This window comes from Phalaenopsis equestris, unplaced genomic scaffold (genome assembly GCF_001263595.1).
Source record: "Phalaenopsis equestris unplaced genomic scaffold, ASM126359v1 Scaffold000996, whole genome shotgun sequence".
Taxonomy (NCBI): domain Eukaryota; kingdom Viridiplantae; phylum Streptophyta; class Magnoliopsida; order Asparagales; family Orchidaceae; genus Phalaenopsis; species Phalaenopsis equestris.
In genome coordinates this window covers 91,185-114,575 of record NW_018165435.1, presented here as the reverse complement: position 1 = coordinate 114,575, position 23,391 = coordinate 91,185, and the positions used below count along the sequence as shown (strand labels likewise).

The 23,391-nt window shown below is 35.8% G+C and overlaps 1 protein-coding gene across 1 annotated transcript in view; it reads right to left on the bottom strand.

The window, feature by feature from the left end:
• The window catches only part of LOC110032660 (choline transporter-like protein 2), a 45,929-nt gene extending 24,936 nt beyond the window's left edge, over positions 1-20,993 (bottom strand). The window contains exons 1-2 of the mRNA XM_020736357.1: positions 19,755-20,993; positions 15,544-15,892 (exon numbers count right to left, since the gene is read on the bottom strand). Coding sequence (XP_020592016.1) covers positions 15,544-15,892; positions 19,755-20,764 — 1,359 coding nt within the window. The 5' untranslated portion in view covers positions 20,765-20,993. The remainder of the gene's footprint in view (positions 1-15,543; positions 15,893-19,754) is intronic.
• Between the last annotated feature and the right edge of the window lie 2,398 nt (positions 20,994-23,391).

Here is a 23,391-nt window from a genome sequence, read left to right as displayed (position 1 = left end):
AAAATCACTAAGTTCGATCGTATTTTCAGAAACTTCATTAAAAAGTTTATCAAAGTAACTCACCCACCTATGTTGAATATCTTTTTCTAAGAAAAGTACTTTTTGATTTTCATCTTTAATACACTTTACTTGAGTAAAATCTCTACATTTCTTTTCTCTTTGTTTGGCTAGTTTATACATATATTTTTCACCCTCCTTAGTATCTAATTTATTATAAAGATCATTAAAAGCAGAATTTTTAGCGTCATAGATCGTTCTTTTAGAGTCTCTGCGGGTCGTTTGATATTTTTCTCATTTTTCTAAGCTTTTACAATTAAACCAATTTTTATAACATAATTTCTTATATTTTATCTTTTTTTGCACATTATTATTCTCCCACCAAGTATTTTTATTTATAAAAATTTTTCCTTTTGATTCTCCAAGCACATCTTTTGCTACTTGTTTAATAGTGTTTGTTACTTTATCCCACATAACATTTGCTTCTTCATGAATATCCCAAATTTTGAAATCTTGAATTTTACTCATAAAAATAAATTTATTTGTTTTTAAAGTTTCTCCATCTAATTCTACGATGTTGAGTACTAATATTCTTTATTTTATAACTCTTAATATTAAAATCTAGAACTAATAAACGATATTGGTTACTTAAATTTCACTAGGAATGACCTTACAATCTTTACAATCGCGATGATCTCTTCTTCTCATAAGAAAATAATCAATTTGTGTTTTATTAGATCCACTCTTATAAGTAATAAGATGCTCTCTTGAATAAAGTATTAGTAATAACAAAATCATACGCTAAAGCAAAATCTAAAATAGCTCTACCTTCTTCATTAGTTACTCCAAAACTGTAGCCACTATGAGTATTTCTGAAGCCTTCTACCACTCTACCGACATGTCCATTTAAATCTCCTCCAATAAATTTTTTTTATTCAAGATGTATCATTTGTATTAATTCTTCTAAGTCATTCCAAAATTTATCTTTAGACCCTGTATCTAAACCTGCTTGAGAAACATCAATACTTATAATATTAAAAATCTTAGTATCAATGATAATCTTAAGAGCTATAATTCTATCAAACATGCATGCCATAAGTAAAAAGATAAAATATTTTTTTCCTTAATAGCCATACAAGTCATTTATGTGTATGACTATTAAGGAAAAAAAATAAGATAAAATATTTTTATCAAACATGCATGCCATAAGTAAAATAGCAACCATGAAAATGATAAAACAATAAAAAATCAAAGAAAAAAAAAAGAGGCGTTTAAACTCTTCTTTACATTCCTTTCTTTTTCCATTAGCAAAAGAATAAAAATTAATTATCACATAAATTTGATTCAACGCATTTCATGTTTATTATGTCTAATGATAATTATTGTGTCATATATTTCATATTTCAATAATAGACATGTCCTACATCCAAATCATGATTGTGTTTGTGTTCCATGTCCATATCAATGTATCATAAGCTCATCTCCCTCCCCTATCCTTACTTGGTGCCAAAAACTCATATCAATCTTCGAGAAAATCACGGCCCAATCATCATATCTAATACACCATCTAACCTTAGCATAAGAAAATAATACATAGAAGTAATTTTATTAATCTTTTGACTATCAACGCATATTATTCAACTCTCACCCTTATTAAGTGAGTATAGCAAAACCCACACAAGGACTCATGCTTTCACAAATAAATCCTTTCTTAAATAATATACTACCAGTCTTTTAGTTCAAAATGTTCAATGGATTTCATCCAATAATAATAAATTAAATAATAATGATCTAAGTATCAAACAATGGCGTGCACAATATCCTTAAGCAGTGGTAACTAATCAGGGAGTTCATCATGATACAATTCGTTAAATTAGGATATTAATTGACTATGATTCTCAAATATATTCAATGGGATTCAACCAATAGTATTAAATAAAATAAGATGATCTAAGGATCTAATAATGGCGCATAGCATATCCTTAATAAGTGGTAACTCATCAGGGAGTTCATCAGGATATAATTCTACAAATTTTGATAATAATTCACTAACATTCACAAACATCCCATCTTGATTTTTTCAACACTCCAATACGTTCAATGGATTTCATCAAATACATCTGGATATGATTTCTTAAATTCTGATAATAAGTTACTAACATTCTCAAACTATAATTTCTTAATTTCTGAAACTATAATTTATTAAATTTTGATAATAATTGGCTAACATTCTCAAATATCACTATGCTGTTGATCACATCTTGATTAATCAGCTAGCATAGGTTTGATTTTTTTTCATCAAGCATAGGTTACTCCAGCTCTCCTTTCCAAAAGCATTTTGGGCATATGTAAAGGCTTCTTCAATTCATTTGACACGCTCGATTCTTTTGATCACAAGGACACTTTCGGCTTTGTAAGTCTCAAAATAATCCTCCCACCATTGAAATTAATGGCATAAATATTGGACCGAAATAAGTCACATCTAAATATTAAACCAACATAAATGAAGAATGACGTTTAGGCCATCCATCAATAAGATGTTACAACACATATTATCAATGAATTTGGCAAGTTTAATGGGGGCCAATCATCTTTAGAATCCAGAAATTTCAAATTTTTTTACCGAAGGTACTTTCTAAGGCCATGGACTAACTTTACAATAAAATTCATGAATTGCTATCAGTGATAACCAGCTTACAGAATCTTTAATCATGCTCGATTTTAGGTGTGACAATAGTACACCACATGACATTCAAAGGAATCTCAATCAGAGCATTCTCAGAATCATTTATTTCGAGGATTCTCAGAATCATTTATTTCTGCATCAAATTCATGCGCATCTTTTTCATAGTCATCGTCATTATCTTCTTCAACATTAAAGTGCAATTTTCTATTATGAGGATCGCTCAAAACGACCCCTTCGGCGAAATCTAAAACAATTCATTTTATAAATCTTGGATCTTGATATGGTAACTTCCATATTTCCTTTAAATGTTGCCGGCCCCATTGTTACTACCCTTACACATGATTGAATGAATTTGGTTATTTTGGCTGAAGAAGCAATTCCATTATGACAAAAAAAATTTGTACTTGTTTGGAATCTAATGTTGAAGTCAACAAATGCCAGATTTACTCAAACTTATGAAATATATCTTGAAGTCAACAAATGTCACCCAACAAATATCGTGGGCGCATTGAGTGGACCATGTTCGTTGTTATTTCTGTGCTTTTCTATGTGGACATGTTTTCACTTCTATATTACTAATTTTCTCAATTTATTTTTTCTTATAGGTGATGTTTCCTTGTGGAAGACCCACTGACATGTCACTTGTCGAGTAAAGTGAGGAGGCCATTCAAGCCACAATTAATGAGCAAGATCCTCAACGAGATGTTGATAGTCCGGGTTATTGAGTCATCATTTGTTACAATCAAACTAATCAGATTGTTCTCAAGATTCATCAGTGGGCCTTCCGCATGTATATGTAGTTTGGGCTAGGTACATTTTGCAAGTCCATCATAATATATTACAAGTTATTAGGGTTTATGAGACTGTATATTCATCCATGTTCAACTATATGGAAGTTTTCCTCCATCGTGGGTTTGGCGTGTGGTTAAGTTTTGGGACTCTAATAACAGCACTTGTTGGATTAGCCCCAAGAAGCTCTTTCGTCGGCAATCTTCAGCTGATGGGAATTGTCGAGACTAGTTGGTTCTACCTTTCGTCTATCGTGAGCTTTTAATTCATTATCATCGAGAATACAAAGCAGATGATTTATCGAGACGATCTCGTGCTGCCATCCTAGTGAGTCCTTGCATTTCTAACTTTTTGAGAGAAGAAGCTTCTATTCAACAAGTTGCATTGTTGAACGATCTATTTCAGCTTTCGTTCACAAGATAGTTATTTGTCAAAAGAAACTGTTGAACCAACTTTGTCAGTCGGCTACTCATCTCCTACAATTTATGTTGTGGCAAGGATTTCTTATTGACAGTATTTTAGTTACTTGGTTATGCACTTTTGTTATCCCCTTTGAGAAAGCACTGTACGGTCTAGTGTTTTTCTAGTAGCTAGCCAGATTTCTTGAGGCAAGAGGATTTCTATAACTTCTACAATATTGGCTAGGATATTTAGAGTATTCAGGGAGATCTCTGAGAATCCTATGCATGATCTACAAGATCTCACGTTGCCTTGACAATACATTCATGTTTGGGTACATCTTCATATATATAGAGCTTTCACCTGCTTGGAGTGTCCTTTATATTTTACAGAGAGTAGATATCTTATAGTTATGCAATTGTCTCAAGCAATATCTACTCTGGAGCAAAAGCGTTTACGCCTTTCTTTCTTTATTCTGCACTTGACACTGATAGATTTTTGTTGGTTAATCAACCATATATATTTGGCATTACTCATCTAAGGAAGTTGGAGCTCATCTACGGGATTAATAGGAGAGGCGAATGCACGCTACTTTATAACAGGCGAACTTTGAAAATTGTTGAGTATTTCATTAGTATGCGCTCACGATGGTTGTGTTGTGGATTCGGTCGCTCGATCATTTAAAATGTTTATCAACCTAATCAAGCAACTCGTCAGTTTGGGCATTCACATGGAAAAACATATGATAGGACACCAATTATTTCAGGGATCATTTATGTGCTTCAGATAGATTCAACACCGGTTGAGACTCAATTATGTAATTTCGATGATATGGGCGCATTTGCCTAAGTCGGCACTGGTTCTTGGTTCCACATAGCTTCTGATTATAACGGTGTCAGCTATACTCGTCTAACTGGAGTTAGACTATCTTTTGCCCCTTTCTTGGAACGTGACGCTAGAAAATACGAGAAAAATGTGAGGCAGCTAGGAGTTTCACAATACCAGAGATAACAAAGGTACATTAAACATCGATTACTTCATTTTTTAAATCAATATAAAAATCAATCCTATGTCATTATGTTTATCATCTCAATTGTTTTTTCTTATTGTTTTATCATTTCATGGATGTAGCTACAAGGGGAGGTGAGTCTATTATTAAGGAAGAGACTTTCTCCACCGATCAATGTGTAGGCTAGAGACACGTCATTGCAGCATATCGAGGTACCTTTGTCAACAGAGAGGCACGTGCAAACTCGAGGTAACGAGCACAGGTATAATTTTTTTTTAAATTTCAAAATATATATTCTTTATTATCATTATATTATAATGTCGATTACTCGTTCTTTTATTGGCCTTACACATTGTCTAAGAGAGTTGACTATGAATCAACGATTTATTGTCGGCCTTCTTTTGTCGATCCACATAGAGATGCAGGAGTACAATCTGACATTTATGTGGAACTTGATCTCTAGGTTGGATCCAGACTCAACACAATCGTTAGATCGTTTTACAGCAAACGCAAATGTCACCTTGGACTTTTTAATGCACTTTGACTTTGAGGGCGGAGAGTTCCTATACTGCAAAACAATGTGTAGGGAGGCCGAGTTCTTAATCTGTAGGCTCAGATCACTCATCATTATTCAAATAAAGGAATCCATATCTGACCTTCATGAGGCGGTTGATGCTGCGCACGATGAGTTTGACAGATGGTCTGAGGTTCTCAGGAGGTCTCGACCATGTTCTTCGACCTCATCCACTGAGATTACTAGTTTGGCTTAAAAGGATGAAGAAACTCTTGAAAGCGATTGGAGATATGATGTCGCATAAGGCTATTCTTGATGTAGAACATGTCAGACATACTAGAGTGGTTGAAAGAGAGCAACGTCGCAAGTTAGTCATCGGGCTATATTGGAGGCTGAGTCCGCCCCGACTCAGGTCATGGGAGAGCCACATGTCGCTAAAGCAGAGTACCAGACTCTTGCTGGAAGCATGGCACATCTTTGAGATTTACATGCTCCAGTCTTTCATGATATGTATATTTTTTTCGTTTTCTATATTTGAATATCAATGTGATGTACTTCTCTTTCATTGTATCTGGATCATATGTACTCTTTATCTGTTAGTGAAAATTTTATTTTCTTCGTGATAGAAATTGTCTACATTTATAATTTATAATAATAACTATCATACATTTATTTTTTTGTTTAACTGCATGAATGTTTTTGTACAATGAACGTCTCTTTTAGTATTGTCTTCAACTTGGCAATCAGTTGGGAATACTTTAGTGACTTGGACACTAAGGCCTTAAATTGAGCAATTTAAGGCAACTAATCAACAATTTAAGGCAGTATTCCCAACTGATTAAAAGAGACGTTCATTATACGAGAACATTCATACAGTTAAGTAATAAAATAAATTGAGGTATGTCATTATCACAAAGTATAAAGGAAGAACAAAACTCATATCACGAAGAAAATAAGATTTTTACTAACAGATAAGAAGTAAATAAGATCTGGACAAAATAAAAGAGGAGTATATCACATCAACACTAAATAAAAGAAAAGAAAAAAATACAAATCATGAAAAACGAGCTTATAAATCTCGAAGTGATCCATGATCTCGGCAAGAGTCTGGTACTCTGACTTGGTGGCCTGTAGCCCTCCTACAGCCCAAGTCAGAGCAAACTCAGAAACCAAAATAACCCAGTGGCAGGCCAGAAGTCGACACTGCTCTCATTCCACCACTAAAGTCTGTCTGGTATGCTCGACATCAAGGCTAGCCTTGCACAACATCATATCTCTGATCTTCTTCAAGAGATTCTTCATCCGACAGCCAAACTAGTAATATCAGTGGATGTGGTAGAAGAATGTTGTCGATATCTCCTAAGAAACAAAAAAAAATCTGTTGAACTCATCGTGTACTGCATCAGCTGTCTCACGATGACTCCTGACCTTCTCGTAAAGGTCAAGTATGAATGTCTTTGTCTGGACAATGGTGAGTGACCTGTAGATGTGCTCTCCGGCCTCCAAGTCAAAGTGTGCTAGAAAGTTTAAGGTGACATTTCGTCCACTGTAAAATGATTCAAAGATTGAGGTGAGCTTGGATCCAGCCTGAAGATCAAGTTCCACAGGACTATCATATTGTACTCTTGTATATCTGTATCGTGGATCATCAAAATAAGATGGTCGGCAATGAAGCTCTGACTTATGGTCAACTCTCACAGGCACTGTGTAAGGCCAATAAAAGAGTATTCAGCATTATAACATAATCATACTAAAGAATATATATGTTAAAATAAAAAAAATACTATACAAGTGTTTGACCCTCCAATATCTGTTGGAAAGCTATGCGTAAGAGGTGTCGTGAATCTGGGTACCAGATCGAGACTCGTCAGGAGTGGCTCAAATGTTCCATGCCTCTCCACAGGTGATGATCTCGCTCCAGATGACACGCCTGACCAAAAGGATGAATAGAAAATCATGGAGAAAAAATCATTTATGATAAAGCCAACTGTGTTTGTGTCAAAATCTCTGAATAGCATCGACTGCACAGCAAGTATCCTCGGGTTAGAAGGAACCTCCTCGAGCATCAGGAGTCAACATGGAATAGAGGTAGTTGCCTAATCTATAGAAGAACAAGGAGGCTCCCTGCCTCAAGAGCGATGTGTCTCCCTGCAGACAAAGGTACCTCGATACTGTGGAGACACGTCTCTAGCCCGCATCCTGATCGGTGGACGAATAGTCTCTTCCTCCCTGACAGGTTCACCTCACCTCGTAGCTACATCCATGAAAAATGATGAAATAATAAGAAAAACAACTAAGATGAAAAATATGTCATAAGATTGACAGTTATACCGATTTAAAAAATAACAACTAATAATGTACTTTTGTTATCTCTAGTATGAGATGAGCCTCCTCGACACCTTTGACCTCTCCTATCAATCTCATCGATGAGCTCCATCACCTTCAGATGAGGATGAATATCAAATCTATCTGGTTGACAAACCAACAAAAATTTATCGGCGACCAAATGTGGAACAAAAAAAAGGCGTACAAGCTCTCGCTCCAAAGTGGATATCGCATGAGACAACTATATAAATATAGGATATCTCATCTCTGCAAAATATGAAGGACACTCTAAGCAAGCGAAAACGTACCCAGGTATGAATGTATAGCCAAAATAAAGTGAGATTTTATAGATCACATGAAGGATCCTCAAATATCACCCTGAAAACTCTAAATAGCCTAGCCAACACTGTAGAAGCTATAGAAAGCCTCTCGCCATGAGAAATCCGGCTAGCAGCCAGAAAAGCACTTAGCCGTACAGAACTTTCTCTAAAAAGAACAAAATTGCATAACCAAATAGTCAAAAATCCTGTTAGTAATTAATACTTACCTACACCAGAAATTACAGAAGATGAGTAATCAACTGGAAGGATGGTTCGGCAGTTTCTTCTAACAAACAGCCATCATCATATAAACGAAGCTAGAATGGATCGTTCAACAATGTAGCTTGTTGAACCAAAATATTCTCTCGCTAAAAGCTAAAAATTCAAACACTTATTAGGATAGTAGCATGCAATCATCTCGATAAACTTGCTGCTCTGTATGCCCGACGATAATGGTTCAAAAACTCAGGATAGGCAGAAGGTAGAACTAACTCGTCTCGACGATTTCTATCAGTTGAAGGTTGCCGACGAAAAAGATCCTCATCCGAAGGGATATACTCCCCGTAGCAACGACCAAATATCAAAAGCCCGGACACAAATTGGAAGACCCACAAAGTGATTGTCATCTCCTTAGTGTCAATCCAATAAGTATTGTTATCAGAGTCTCAAAAATCAACCACACCACGAACTCACGACGAAGTAAGGCTCCCATAACTTAACATGAATGAACATGCAATCTCATAAACTTCAGCAACTTGTAACATATCATGATGAACTTGCAAAATGTATCTAACTCAGGCTACATATCAACGTTGAGGGCTAAGAACTTGGCCCAATGATGAATCCTGATGTCAATTTGATCAATTTGATGTAACCAACGATGGCTCAAGAGCCTAGACTACCTAGTCTCAAGTGTGTCAACAACAAGATGTGATATCACGGACTCCATGGCTCAACTGATCAATAGTATTCTCTACAATTTAACTTGATAGCATTCACTCCTACGGGATTCTGCGAGAGACGAGTCAATTGTACAATATGGAAGTGTTGGAGAATGTGTAAAAAAATTACGATAAATGTCACTTCCTCTACATCCTTCCATATTGCTCAAGCCTTTCTCGGATATCAGTGTCCCCTCGAGGATCTAGCTCATCAATGATAGCCCAAACGGCCTCCTCAATAGGTTCTCTTGGTGACATATCAATGGGTCTTTTCCAAGGAAATGTCACCTATAAGAGAGAATAAATAAAGAAAATTAATAATAAAAGAGTGTAAGCAAGTCCACAGAGAAAAAAAAGAAATAAAACAAACATGATTTGTTCAATGCACGCACTATATTTATTGGAAGCATTTGTTGACCTCAAGATATATTCAATCTGGAATAATATTAATAATGAATGTGACAGCTCACATGTCATGATCGACTCACTTCAAGCACTGTTGAAACAAATAAAATGATATCCGGCGGCCAAACAGATTGCGCAAGCGGGTCCAAAATATCAAAATTGACTAAGGAAGAATATCTTATGATCAAAAGGAGCAAGAATGGTGAAAACATGTTGTCGATGTGACGCACACAAATCGAACGTAAATCTTCTCAATCAATGTTTTAGTGACTCGAATGACCTCCAATCGTAAAATAGATTGCACAAGCACATCCAGTATGTCGATTTTACCTACGAGCAACACCCATATTGATGAGTCTTGATGCATGAATGATTGACACATAAATCAAGGCACTTGAATTTAAAATAAAAAAAATTGAAACAAGTTATTTAAATGATAATATGCATATATATATCTTATCAATTTATATTAAAATTATTTTATTAAATATCTTATATGCCTTCCTCATAACTCCGCCAATCTCACGTTTTTTCCCATGCCTAGCCCATATCTCAGCCTCCCTTCCTATCCAATGCAAGCCCCCTCCACATAATTTTTAGCAAAAAAGTACATATCAAATATTCCTAATACTATCAGCGCCTGAGCACACTCCAGCCGATCCATTTCACTCGAAATCCTAGCTCTCCCTCAGCTTCTTACGCACGAGAACCCAGAGAGCTCCCTCATTGTTCCACCTACTCTAGCTGCCTAGATCCTCCGCCGGCAACTTCAACTGAGCTCTGACACAATCTCTCCTCTTACACAAAACTCTACAAAAAACACATCGAAAATTCTCCCCCTCTTCCTCTCCTTCGCCCACTTCTTCATTTCCCTTCGTTGCAGCTCTCCCCGCCAACGACCTTACAGCAGGCAGCATCCTGCTGACGTCACCCACATCCTTACCAGTTGCCACACCGTCCCACTGCACTAGCTCCTCCATCCTTCTCCAACGACCCCACAGCATGTGAGGCACTTCACCTCTCCCTCTTCCTATTTCCATAACCAGATTCTCCTTTCTCCTCATATCCTTCTAGCTTCACAGCAAAACTATTCACCCACCTCCTTCTGTGCTCTCTAAAGAAAGAAATTTCTTTTTATCCTAAACCTACTTGTCTCACCTCCACCTTCTGCTCCCAGTACGACAGCCGAAAATCCCTAACCTGCTAACTAAAACGCCCACACCAGTCCTAGCTACAGTTAACCTTGCATTTGCCACTTCCTCTCCTAATGTTTACACTCCGTCAATCGTCCTCAACTTCGATGATTTGGTCTCTTTGTTATCACATGAAGTTATGATGGCGCAGCAGTGATTCGGTTAGCGTAAAAACCTGTGATGTTTCTTGTTGGGTTATTTCCTTTGCTTCAATGCTCATATTTATTATGGTAATGTCTCTGTGTGTGTGATAGGATTTAGGTGCGTTTGGGACAACTTATCAGCTGTGACGGCGTTTTAAAAACGGCGTCTCACGGTTTGGGTCCCGTGTTCGGGCAACGTGTGTGAAAATGGCGTTTTTATTTTACGTTAAACGCGGGCCGCATTTCAAGAAACATTTTGACGGGGTTGCCCTCGTCCTATCCAGAGAGAAGGTTGCATAGGAGAAAAAGATCGAATGATATACTTGTTCACCACCTTCCGCACATCGTTTCGCTCGTCGTAGCAAGTCGAAGCCTCACCTACATCACTCTCGCTCTCCTAGTTTGTCCCAAAACCATCGGCTTCATGAATGAAAACTTGCAATACAATCGCAATTAAAGCTAGTAGGGAAGGCCACGATGGGATCGTGACATACCAAGGCTGGCGATACTCCATTCTCATCATTCTGCTCCGCTCCTACCAGAAACCATCGGGAAAGGTAAGTTTGTTCACGCCATCATCGAGGAAGGTAATCCTATTCACGCCATCCTTCCAAATGTGGATGTTAGAATTCTAGATTCCAGTGTGGCAGTAATCCCAAATTAATTATTATTTATAAATTGCACTTATCATATTGCAAATTTAGAATTTTAAAATCAAACATAAATAACTTAAACTTCCTCGATTTTGTGACAGGATTCGCTTTGATTATTTATTAAATAGGAAGAATTTTTTTTGTAATATTTTTTTAGGTTTTTCACTTATTTTTTGAACTGTTCTGAAGTCGTTTTTTATTTCTCAAATATCAAATATATTGTTATGACAGTCCTGTTGTAAAAAATATTACTGCACAGTGGCAAAATGATCATTTATCCAAAAATAATTGCAAATTACTTATTTTCTAAATGCACAAACTAAACAGTCAGTCAGTCTATCCGGATAGGCTGCTGATCAGAAGTTTATCAGGATAAACTATTTATCAAGATAAGCTGAATAAGCTGCAGCTGTCCCAAACAGACCCTTAGTATAAATTCTGCATATGTGTTTTAATTTGTCTGTACTGCAAGCCCTATGCACATTTTTTTAAACGTGGTGGGTCAAAGACTTGTTTTTGTCGTATCAATGTGGCGGGAATGACTGTGCATTTGTTATTATTAGCTTTGTGCAGGTACACGAAGACCATGCACATTTTTTTAAGTGTGGTGGATTTGAAGACTCTCGTGCTAGAATGTTGAAAGACAATGGCTATGCACATTTTTTTAAGCATGATAGAAAGGCCACAACTCCCCGATGCAACCACCTAAACGAAAAAAATACTGGCAGACTGTCAAAATGTTGCTGAATTTTGGCTATATTAAAACTTAAAACAAATTCATCAAAAATCCTAAAACTGATTAGAAAAAGAGAAAACAAAGTTTGAGGAATAAAAAAGTGGAGGTTAGGAAAATAACAGACAAACATGAAATTTGTAGTGTCCCCCTCTTAAAATACCAACAAAGCCTATTTTTACAAAAACTTTTGAAAAAACTAAAGGCTAAATTTAGAATTTGTATGCAATGAATTGGAACTGCCCTAGTATTTATATATGAAAAAAGATGTGTGGGGCCCGCTTCATTTAATTATCTATATAAAAACTAATCCTGCCACTATCTAAAGGCCAAACTCTAGAACAATATATAATCAAAGCATCTAAAATGAAATTTGATTTAGAATCTATGAAGTTGTAGTCAATTCTAGCATATTCATCACCAGATCCGCAATCCCAAATGCACAAACGAACGGAAGGTGAAACTAAAAGCTTACATGAAAATATTTGTATAAAGTCAATGATAACACACTCGTGCAAATAATAGTAAACCCCCCTAAAAGTTCGTACAAGTTAATAAGAATAAATTCCCATATATGCTCCAACCAACGTGTTAAGTGCTTAATCACAAGATCCGAGAATGTTGCGCAAATTAAACAAATGTCTAAGCTCAATCCAATATGCCTCAAAATGCATGCTAAGATATTTAAAAAACTACCCGAACCAACAATATAAAACACCCACATGTGCTCCCGCGATAACCACGAACTCTTAAACTTAATTGTTAGAGGATGTTGCGCAGATCAAACACATGCTTAAACTAAAATATGTTTTTTCTTAAAAAGTATACACACGATCCAAACATTTACAAAAATACAATTTTTGAATGGCAAATTCAAATATATATAATTACACACGTATTGAAATGGTCGCCATGTCTATAGGGCAAGATCGTAAGTATCATACTTTGGCCAATATGATCCTCCTCCATATAGGGAATGGAGTTGGCAAAGTTGAGCCAGCCTGATCCTTCTTATAAGAATTGGAGTTGACAGGACTGGTATCTCAACTAATGTTAAGTGATAAATGCCCGATGATGGGCATACTCATTGAACATTTCAATTGGAGGAGTATTTATAAAAGTCAACATTTGAAATATTAAGATCCATAAAATAATCAAATAAAAACTTACCACCTAATGTTTAAAGCAAAATTCATCCACCACTACAATCGTTTGTCGAGGTAGGTAAATCTAACGTTAACCCGAGCTCACAAAGAAACAATATCATATCAAGCATATTACTAAATTCATGCACAAAATAATCTAATGCTAGTAAGGGTGTGACCTAAGTCCTCTGTCTGCATGGTTTTGCGACCAAATGACACCACAAATAAACGATTACGATTAAACCCCTCTAACCAGATTATTTGCTGTCAAATAGCACCATTATATTACATTCACAGTTATAGTCTGTATGTTCCCTAATAATAGTCTGTCATTTTGAGCATTGAATCATATATACATTTGATAGTACAGAAAGCCCTTTGTAAGCGAAGATTGATTTAAATCGGTCCCCTTAGACAAACATTCACCCCGAGTCAACACGGTTCCTTTCAACGAAGCAACTCATGGTTGCTGACAATGATTCTTTCATCATGTTGGGTCGACTACCTCCGCTTACTAAGTAAACTAAGGTCCACGCAACCCTGGATAACTAAACCATAAGATCTTGATAAGATTCATCATGTTTCCCCCACCATCCGCTACTATATGCTAAGTCTAATAACTTAGCGCCTAAAAACTAACCTTAATCAAAAGTGTTCTCTTGTTATCGGGATGAGTAATTAATCATAAGGGCTTGCACCAATTAAAAAACCTAGAACCCCCATATATTAAAGTTCTCGCAAAAATTGAGGGTGAAATCTCTGTATAGTGTCTTATCTATTATCTCAGCTGTCGTCTGAAAAATTTGACCCTAAATTTGAAAACCTTTAAGCTCTCGACAAGAGTCTGAGGTGTTATTTGAATTTGCGGAGCACACAATCAAATTGGCTTAAATGCCTAATTAGAATCTTGTTAAATGTAACATTTATTGGATTTGTTTTTCATAATGTCGTTTGATTTGACTATACACTTGTCATATTTGAGTATCATTTGATCCCTAAAATTTACCTTAAAGATTCTTAATAAGCTTCGAGGGCATGATCTGGTCTCACTTGGACTCAGATCAAGTTATGTTTGATGTCAGCCGGTTCATTTTATCAAGACACTTCATTTGTATTGGAGTATAGATAATTAAATATTTAGAGCTCTTGGTCTCAATGTGCATCAAGATTCGTACATAATTAAGATAATTTCTTGAGGAATCAATAGCCCTCTTACCTTCATATGTCTATGCCAAATACATTGAAAATATCCCCCAAATCTCATAAAATAGTGATCTTGAAGGGATTGTGAGATGTAGTTATTTCTTGGGAGCACGGTTCTTCTCCCAGGTTCACGACTCAAGCAAGTCTCCTTAATGCTCAGTTGAAAGTATAAAGTTTGAGCAGAAAATGTTGAAAATGGGTTGAACAGACAACCGCCGCCAGCTATAATGATGGTGTACACTCATAGGGGCACACGTGCATGCGAGTAGGCCTGCAGCTGCTCGCGTAAGCATGTGTGCGCCCAGGATTGCGGACGCATGCGTGTGCACGTTGTGGGGGCAACAAAATGCAGGCAAATGGGCAGTGCGCAGGAGTGTACAAGCACTTGCAGTTGGAGAAACTCAAGTGCAAGCAGAAGGGCGCACGATGGAACACAGGTGTGTGCACTCGCTGATGAATACACACACGCACATGAACACACAATATGTGTGTGCGTGTGTGCGTGTGTGCGTGTGCGCGTGTGTGTATTTATTATAAAAATTACTTTTTTTATAAAAGAAATTACTTAATTGTAGGTGAACTCAATCAATGCTTTGTCAACATGCATCCATTTTAAGCATCTTTATTTCCCCTAGACCAAACTTACATGTTATTCATAGCATTAATGTCTGTTATACCTGAAGCAATGCCTTGCCAAAAAAAGATCTCTAAATATAAGAATGATGATATAAATCTGGTTTAGAGAAAATATCATGAAATTTAATTTTTTCAGCAGACTTTGATTTCAACTCATATCTAGTCTATTATCTTTAAACCCAGCCAAGCAGCATGGAAATAAGTCTTCCAATTTAAGCTGACGCAAGAAATGATGCATTTGACTAAATCTAGATATCCCAATGTGATTTATCCGTATGTAAAAGATTTGATCACATTTTAGAAAAAAAGTATTCTTTTGCATGCTATATAATTAGAATACGCTATTATGGAATAATTAATAAATCTATTGAGACAAGACATCAAACCAAGGCATAACTGGCATAAACTGATAGATCAAATCTTCTCGTGTAGGTTCATAGGATTCTACTTACCGCAATCGCATAGAGTGTAGATATGACGAAGATTAATCCAATAAGAATTCGAGTTGAGACAGTCTCAACAAACGCAGCAGACAAAAGATTTCGCCTCAGAAGCTCATATGCCATCTTTGCAGCGGAACAGTAGCTTTCACCCGTTATTGCAGCAAAATTTATAGTGAACTTGTTGACAAAGTCAAATGCAGCGAACAAAAAATTGGCACAACACCGGAGCAGGATTTTTATAAACCCTCCAGAAAGATCTTCCCTTCCTGCACTATCTACAACAGCCCGTACAAACCGAACCGCGCCTAATACCATTCCTGAAAAACACACTGTGCCAAAGGAGGGGCCAAAAGCATTTCTGCAATAGTCAGGAGTAAACAAGAAAAGAACAAAAAGAAAAAAAGATGAGTGCATGAAAATTGTACAATTAGAAAGTATTCTTAAAACTAAATTGATAGATTGAAAAGGACAAATAATGAATGTGAAGAATAAGAAAACATGAAAATATTAGCTTAAGAAAAAACAAACAAAAACTAAAGACAGTAAGTGCCATTCAGCTTATAGCGTATGATATTTATCAAAAGTATAGAGATGCATTCCAGAACACCATAATATCTCGCATCTACTTTAGCCTCATAATGAAAGTCAGAAGACATGATATTTAGTTATCAATAAGAAATTTCTGGTTTGGTAATAAAGATAGGATTTACATAAGTAACAGTTAATTCTCCTTTATTACATATTTAATACTGAAAAAATTTTTATTTACTCGTCCACCTCTCTATTCTTTAGGAGGCATAAAAAATGTCACATTGTTTATCTATTCTTTACTCAGACAATAACCTAATAAAATTTCGCAAGTTCCACGAAATCTTGTTTTGCAAGTCTTGCAGCATCTTAATTCTCAAATCCCGCAATAATCTTTGTTTCTCCATTCTATGCAATTTCAAACCATCCAAGACAAGGAATAATTAATAGAATGTAAAATCCAAAAAGCAATGACACCAAAGATTTCATTTTCGTCTTCTAAGGAGATTAATGCCATTGAGCTTAACTTCAAAGAAAAGGTGGTCGGTTTATTTAAGGAGAAAGGACATGACTGCAATCTAAATGGAAACAAAATTTGTTGACGTTGCTTTAAGCGGGAATCTATCTTGTCTTTCTCTTCTCCACCAAACAAGCTCATGATTGCATAGAGTGCGAGGAGGAAAATGGAATAGAGCGAAAGGGGAATGGAGGATACAACCTAGAGGTGGCCTCTCTAGCTGCCACCTTTTTTTGGCAGCTATTGGTAACTAGGTTAGAGAATCATAGATGGAGGGGAGAATGGTGACCCAGAAGAAAACGGAGTGGTATTTTTGCCATTTAAAGAAGAGTGGTAAGAGAGTAAATAGAAAGTTTTAGGCGTTAAACATATGCATGATAAGGTATATAATAGCGCAATTGGGTATTGAGGCATTCTGCATCCGTGAGGTGAGGTATAAACCTCAAACAATTTGAGGCGTAAGCCTCAAATTAAAAAAAAAAAAAAACTTGCATAAAGAAACCTTGCATAAAGAAACAAGTAAAAGAAACAAGTATTGTATAAACTTTAAAATATGGAGTAAGAAATAAGATATTAACACTAATATATTAACACATTAAAATGTAACATATCAAAATTCTAACAATAGTAAAAAGTAAGAGATTGTGCAAAATAAAATGTAGCATGTTAACACTCTAAGCTAAGATATCATAGTAAAACACCAAAATATCATAAAAAAATAATCAAAACAATTTAAAAATCAATTATCTCCCACAGCAGCCTCTGTTTCTCCATTCTATGCGACCTCAAACCATCGAAGACAAAAAATAATCAATAAAATGGAACATCCACAAAACTATGACACCGCAAATTTCAATTTAGTCTTGCAAGGAAATGAATGCCATTGAGCTGTACTAGCAAAGAAAAGTTAAAAGGTTGTCAAATTGTTTAAGGTGAGAGGAGATGGCTGCAATTTAAATCAAAACAAAATAAGTTGAGGTTGTTAAGAGCAGGGATCTGTTTTGACTTTCTCTTCTCCGCCGAAAAGCGCATGATTGCATAGAGTGCAAGGAGGACAAGAAATAGAGCAAAGGGGAAAAGTAAGCTATGAGCTAGAGATGGCAACTTTAGCTGCCACCCTTTTTTGGCTGGCATTGGTAGCTAGGTCAGAGAATCTTAGATGGAGATGGAGAATGGTGAAGAAGAAGAAAACTGAGTAGTATTTTTTTTTTCTTCATTAAGAGAATAGTGGAGGGTGAGTAAATAGAAAGTTTTAGGTGGTAAACATATATATAACAAGGTTTATAATTACGCAATTGGGTATTGAGGCATTTTTTATCCATGAGGTTAGGCATAAACCTGACGGCATTTTGAGACATAAGCCTCAAATTAAAAAAAATAATTATTGTATAAACTTCAAAGTATGGAGTAAGAAATCAACATCTTAACACCTAGAATATTAATTCATTAAAAAATAACATATCAACATTTTAACAAAAAAAAAAGGTTACAAACTGTGCAAAGTAAAAAAGTAGCACATTAACACCCTAAAGCTAGGATATTAAAATAAAATACCAAAATATCATGACATGAAAACCAAAATAAGTTGAACATAAATCTTTAACTCCAATTCATACTCATCACCCCACAACACTTTAAGAATATAACAAGTCATCAACATTAAAAATTTTAAATTTAAGTCTTGATTACTCTAATAACCCTATAGATTTTCATCAAATTCATCAACATAATGAATTACTTTAGTCATATTTCTATCTCTAATTCCTCATTACCTTTAATCTCAGTCATCTTCCTCCTTACTAATCAATAGTAGTCAATCAAAATATAATTTAAATTTTAAATTGATGATGATGCTCATACTTAAAACTTCAACTACATAATTTTTTGTGAAAACATTATTTATTTATTTATTATTAATTAAATGTGTGACCTATAAGAATACATATGTGTGAGGCATATTAATACCATTTTTAGCTTTTGTTAAAAAAAATTAAGGTGGGGATGATTTTTTTTTTTTTTTTTTTTTTTGGTAAAAAAAAAACCAAGGATCTAGAGAAAACACCAAGGATCTAGAGAATTAAGTGTCATGTATGTAAATATCCCTCATAAGAAATATAAAAGAAATAAAATGGAGGATCAAGGGCATCCAAGTAAAGCCCTGAATTATATCCATTTCTCTTACTATATCCACAAGCCATGCACATAGATTCTAAACCAACAGCTTCAAAGAAAGTTCTAAAAAATTTGTGTTATACAAGTTACTCGCTATGCAACATGGGAATAAAAGATTTAAAGTAATAGCTTGCACGGTCGACAGCTAATAGTGAGTAAAGCACATCAAATGTCACCAACAAGGAAAATAATCCTAAAAGTCACCTAGGGGATGCTCAATTTTAAATCATATATATATCAGTAGAATATAATTAAATGGTTCATGAATGATGACAATAAATAAGTCATGGCCCAATATTTAAATAATACAGAATCAAGATCAAGTAAGATTCTTGCCACAGCTTCGCTTCCTGTGTTCAGATCATAGGAATGTTTTTAAAAAAATGCAAATGAGATGATAGTCACAATAATGGATACAGACTCATATTCAAGCCAAGGAACTGTCTGATGCTTATTTCCTTTGATTATGGTCCCGTCCATTCACAAATAACCAAAAGGATTTGCTTGGTAAAACTTAGGCTAGAACACCACAGGCAAGTCATTAACAGGTCAACGACATTGTTCTTCACGTATCTATACAGCACTAGCATTGTCTATCCATAAATTCACACAATTCCTACGTATTTACATATCTAAGACCTAAATTTTAATTGCATCGCGCTCACTTCTTTAACATCACATTAAAAATACCACTTTTACTAACATTTTAAAAGTCAAAATGCCGTTTTCTTATGTATAGGTTTATAGCACCAAAGTGTTATAGAAGCAAATACCAAACTTTAGGTGTTAGATATGCAAATCCATAAGTGTGGTGCGTATGTAAATTTCCCAAATTATTATCATCATAATGCCTATTGAAAGAAGCTACCTCAGGAATTCATTAGCAAAAATCACTTCAGACGTCAACTAACTCTACTCCAATTCCGTAAAACAAAAAAGACGACAACAGCTACACACTTTAGGAGTTTCTTAAGAAAACAAATAGTAGACGAGAAAGCCATGCCTCAGAGAACTTCTTATGCTGCTACGCGGCTTAACCCCCTCTATCGAGAAGTACCACTGAGCAATTGTTCCGCTTGTCACGTAAACCTTCGCCTCTATCATAGTTGCGAAGCTCCATATCATTGTAATTATCGCTAGTGCAAAATAAGCAGGCACCCACCGATCCTGCTTCCACTTGCAGAAATACAAACCATCCTCCCCCTTCGTTGGTACAATCTTCCCATTAAAAGTCACAAGCACCAAGAACACAACAATCGGTGCGAAGTACACCAGCAAACCCATTATCAGAAACGGGAACACCGCGAGCAGTAGCATGTTGCTAACAAGCGCCACTGAAGCGATCCGGAGAATGTGGACCGTAAGTTTAATGCGGTGCCAATTGGAGACGATGATCCAAACAACGATCGCGATGAGGAAGAAAACGAAGACGAGGACAAGGATGCGGTATGCAAGGGGAAAGGATTCGCGACAAGTGGCGCCGAATTGGCAGGCCACGAACCAGTACACATTGAGGAAAATCGGGATGATGATGAAGAAAGGAATGGAGAAGTACACAACCTGTTTGGCAAAATACCGAAGAAGGGACAGAAGAGCGAGGACAATCGGCAATGCGAGCAGCAGAGTGATGACCAGAGTCCAAATTAGATCTCGTAGAAAAGTGGAGGAAGATGAAGAGGGGAGGGACAGTGAATTGAAGACCGAGAAAGAGCTGGAAGAGGGAGGGATACAGGAGGAGGAGGCTGAGTCATAGATAAAAGAAGAAGCGTGGGATCGATTAGGGTTTTGGCGGAAGGATGCGACGATGCCGAGTGCAAAGGTGGCGAGACTGAGGACGAGGAATAGGATGAGGAAGGTGAGGTCACGAAGAGGACGGTGACCGTGGTTGTAGATAATCGGTGGGTACTGGTCGTCTTCTGAAGCTGCGACGGCGGCGGCGACGGCGGAGGATGGGGCGGAGGGGAGAAGTGGATCGGAGAGGATGAACGGCTTGGTGTCGTCGGCGCTTCCCATCGGAGGAGGGGAAGTAGGACGGGGGATCTAAGGGGTGGGGAGGTGACTGTATGCTGCGTGCGTCAGCTGGTGTTGCTGCTGCTGCTGTTTGTAAACATGGAAGCTACAGCAGCAAGGCGACAAGGAACAGGGAGGGTGAAGGAGACGAGATGAGGAAGGGGGGGTGTGAATGGCGGAGATGGCATCGCCATGGGAGCTGGTTAGTAGTAATAATTTAATCTGTTTTAGATCCACTTGGCACTGTCGGCTATTAAGACAGGTTGCTCCGGAGCTGCCATGTGACCCACTTAGATAAGATTTTTTAAATGGGTGCAATTTAATTTTACAATCATGATAATTAGTTGATGATGAATGATGGTTAGAATTATAGTTAGAATTATAATCGTTTATATTTCTAGCTCAAAAATGTGTTCGTATTCGACTCGTTAAGTAAGAGTTATTTTAACAACTTTAATCATGTAGTCATAAGACAATAAGAGTTTAAGTAAGATTTAAAAATTATTATTTATATTAAAACATCATTTGAATTTAATTTAATATTTTTTATTCTATTTTCTTAAACAATATTTTAATTGATTATATTATAAATCTTTGTAGTCTTGTCTTGTAATCAATTAGTTTTTTTTAAATACTACTTTATATATATATAAACTTGATGACTAGTATTTCGAGCCAAAACGAGCCGAACACGAACGAAGACATCTTTGTTTGTGTTCGGCTCATTAACTTATCAAACAAAATTAACGAGCCAGCACGAGCTGTTCTCGAGCTGTTTTGCATGAGCTGTTCGCGAACAAGAGCCGTTTTGACAGCCCTTGTGAGATCCAGAAAGTTTCCTTCCTTGTTTTACTCAATTTTTTTAAATTTTTTTCTTTCCACTGTTCGCAATATTTCTACGATAGCTGATTTTTTGAATTTCTAATCTTTTTTGTTCTTCTCACCTTGCATTTGTTGCCCTCTTTTGCGTCGCTATCGATGTTGGCTAGGGCATCACTTATCTTCTCCCTTTCCTCCTCCTGTCGATCTCCCTCTCCTATTTGTGTCCTGGTTTTGCCAGAAGCCATCGTCTTCATGACTGGACCCATGTGATACATTCGTTGTTGGAGCTAGCAGTAAAGGCAATAGCGAGATTGTAACATACAAAGACCACCAAACTCTGAAACCCTCATTTCCCTCCTTCCATTTGCTCCCACTTGAAACCGTCGAGAAAGGTAACCCTCGCCTTCCTCCCTCTCGCACGCTTCAGACTCTCTAAATCCCATCAAATCGTCTTCTTGCGGGATTTAACCAATCTAACGAGTAGAGAAACAGGAATTAAGGGCTTGTAGGATTTTATAATTTTTTAAAAAAATTAAATCCTTAAGTGTCATTTAAATCCCCCAACACTTAATTCAAAAATTTAAAATTTCTTCTATATCATAAAAAAACATTGAACAAAATATTATGATATTAATTAAAATTAATTAAGTTCATAGTTTTATCTTTTTATATAATAATAATGATTTATATATTAAATCTTGTAGATCTATTAGAAGACATCTAATTAAATGAATAAATAAATTGCTTAATCATTTAATAATTTCACTTTTAGTTGATGTAGGATTGCTAGTTGAATCACCAAATTCGAATAAGTATCACGTTTTGTCTACTTAAGGTAAATCATTGTTGTATATGAGAGAATAAAACTACCCTTCCTAGTTGAGGGGTATTATTCATTGTTAATTGTAGTAGAATATATTCATTATTTATATTTTGTCAGTTTTGCTCTTTCTTACTTCAATTACGATGTTTCACTTATTATAGGGCTACCTTATTGTTCATAATGAAATTACTAAGTATATCAATTTATTTTTTCATGTTTGAATAATCTTGTAATTATAGTTTTTTTTTTACTTTCGTTTCATTTTATGAATATGCATGTGAATTCACGTCATATCACAAACATATGTAAAATTACAGACTTCTTAAATATTATACCCATGAAAACAAATTGGCATGCTTATCTGTAATGGTATGTAGATCAGTAGAACCCTTTTGGATTTTGGCTAGTCGGGTTGATGGACCCACAGAGTGACGACTCTACAGGAAATTGTTGGGTTTCATTGGGTTGGTAAATGAAAATGAAATGATAAGAAATTTAATTATGAATAGTTTTATGGTTCGTATGACATGCATAGTATATTTACCTTTTTTATTATTGGTCTTGCAGTGTTACATATGCATATAATGATTCTTCTTTGTTGCCTTACTGCATGTCACATTCCCTTGTTGTTTATTCTTTAACAGATAGTTATTATTTACTGAGTTTGTCAAACTCATTTTTGATATTTTTGAATAATAAGTTCGATTCAGCCTACACCGAAGCAAGATTTTCAAATTGTCTACACCGAAGCAAGATTTTCAGTTTTAGTTCCCAGTTTTGGTATTTTTTGCAGTATTTCTTTTAGTTATTGTGTTTTTTCTTGTTGGGTCTCGGTAGTTGTTCCATGTTATCATGTTTGTTTTGATTCAGTTGATTTTCTATTTTCAGTTCAGTTGTAACAATGAACTTTTCACATTAGTAAAATTTACATTTCCTTTTTTTACAGTGTAAGTTTTCTTTGAAAATATAAAACTGGTTCAAATTA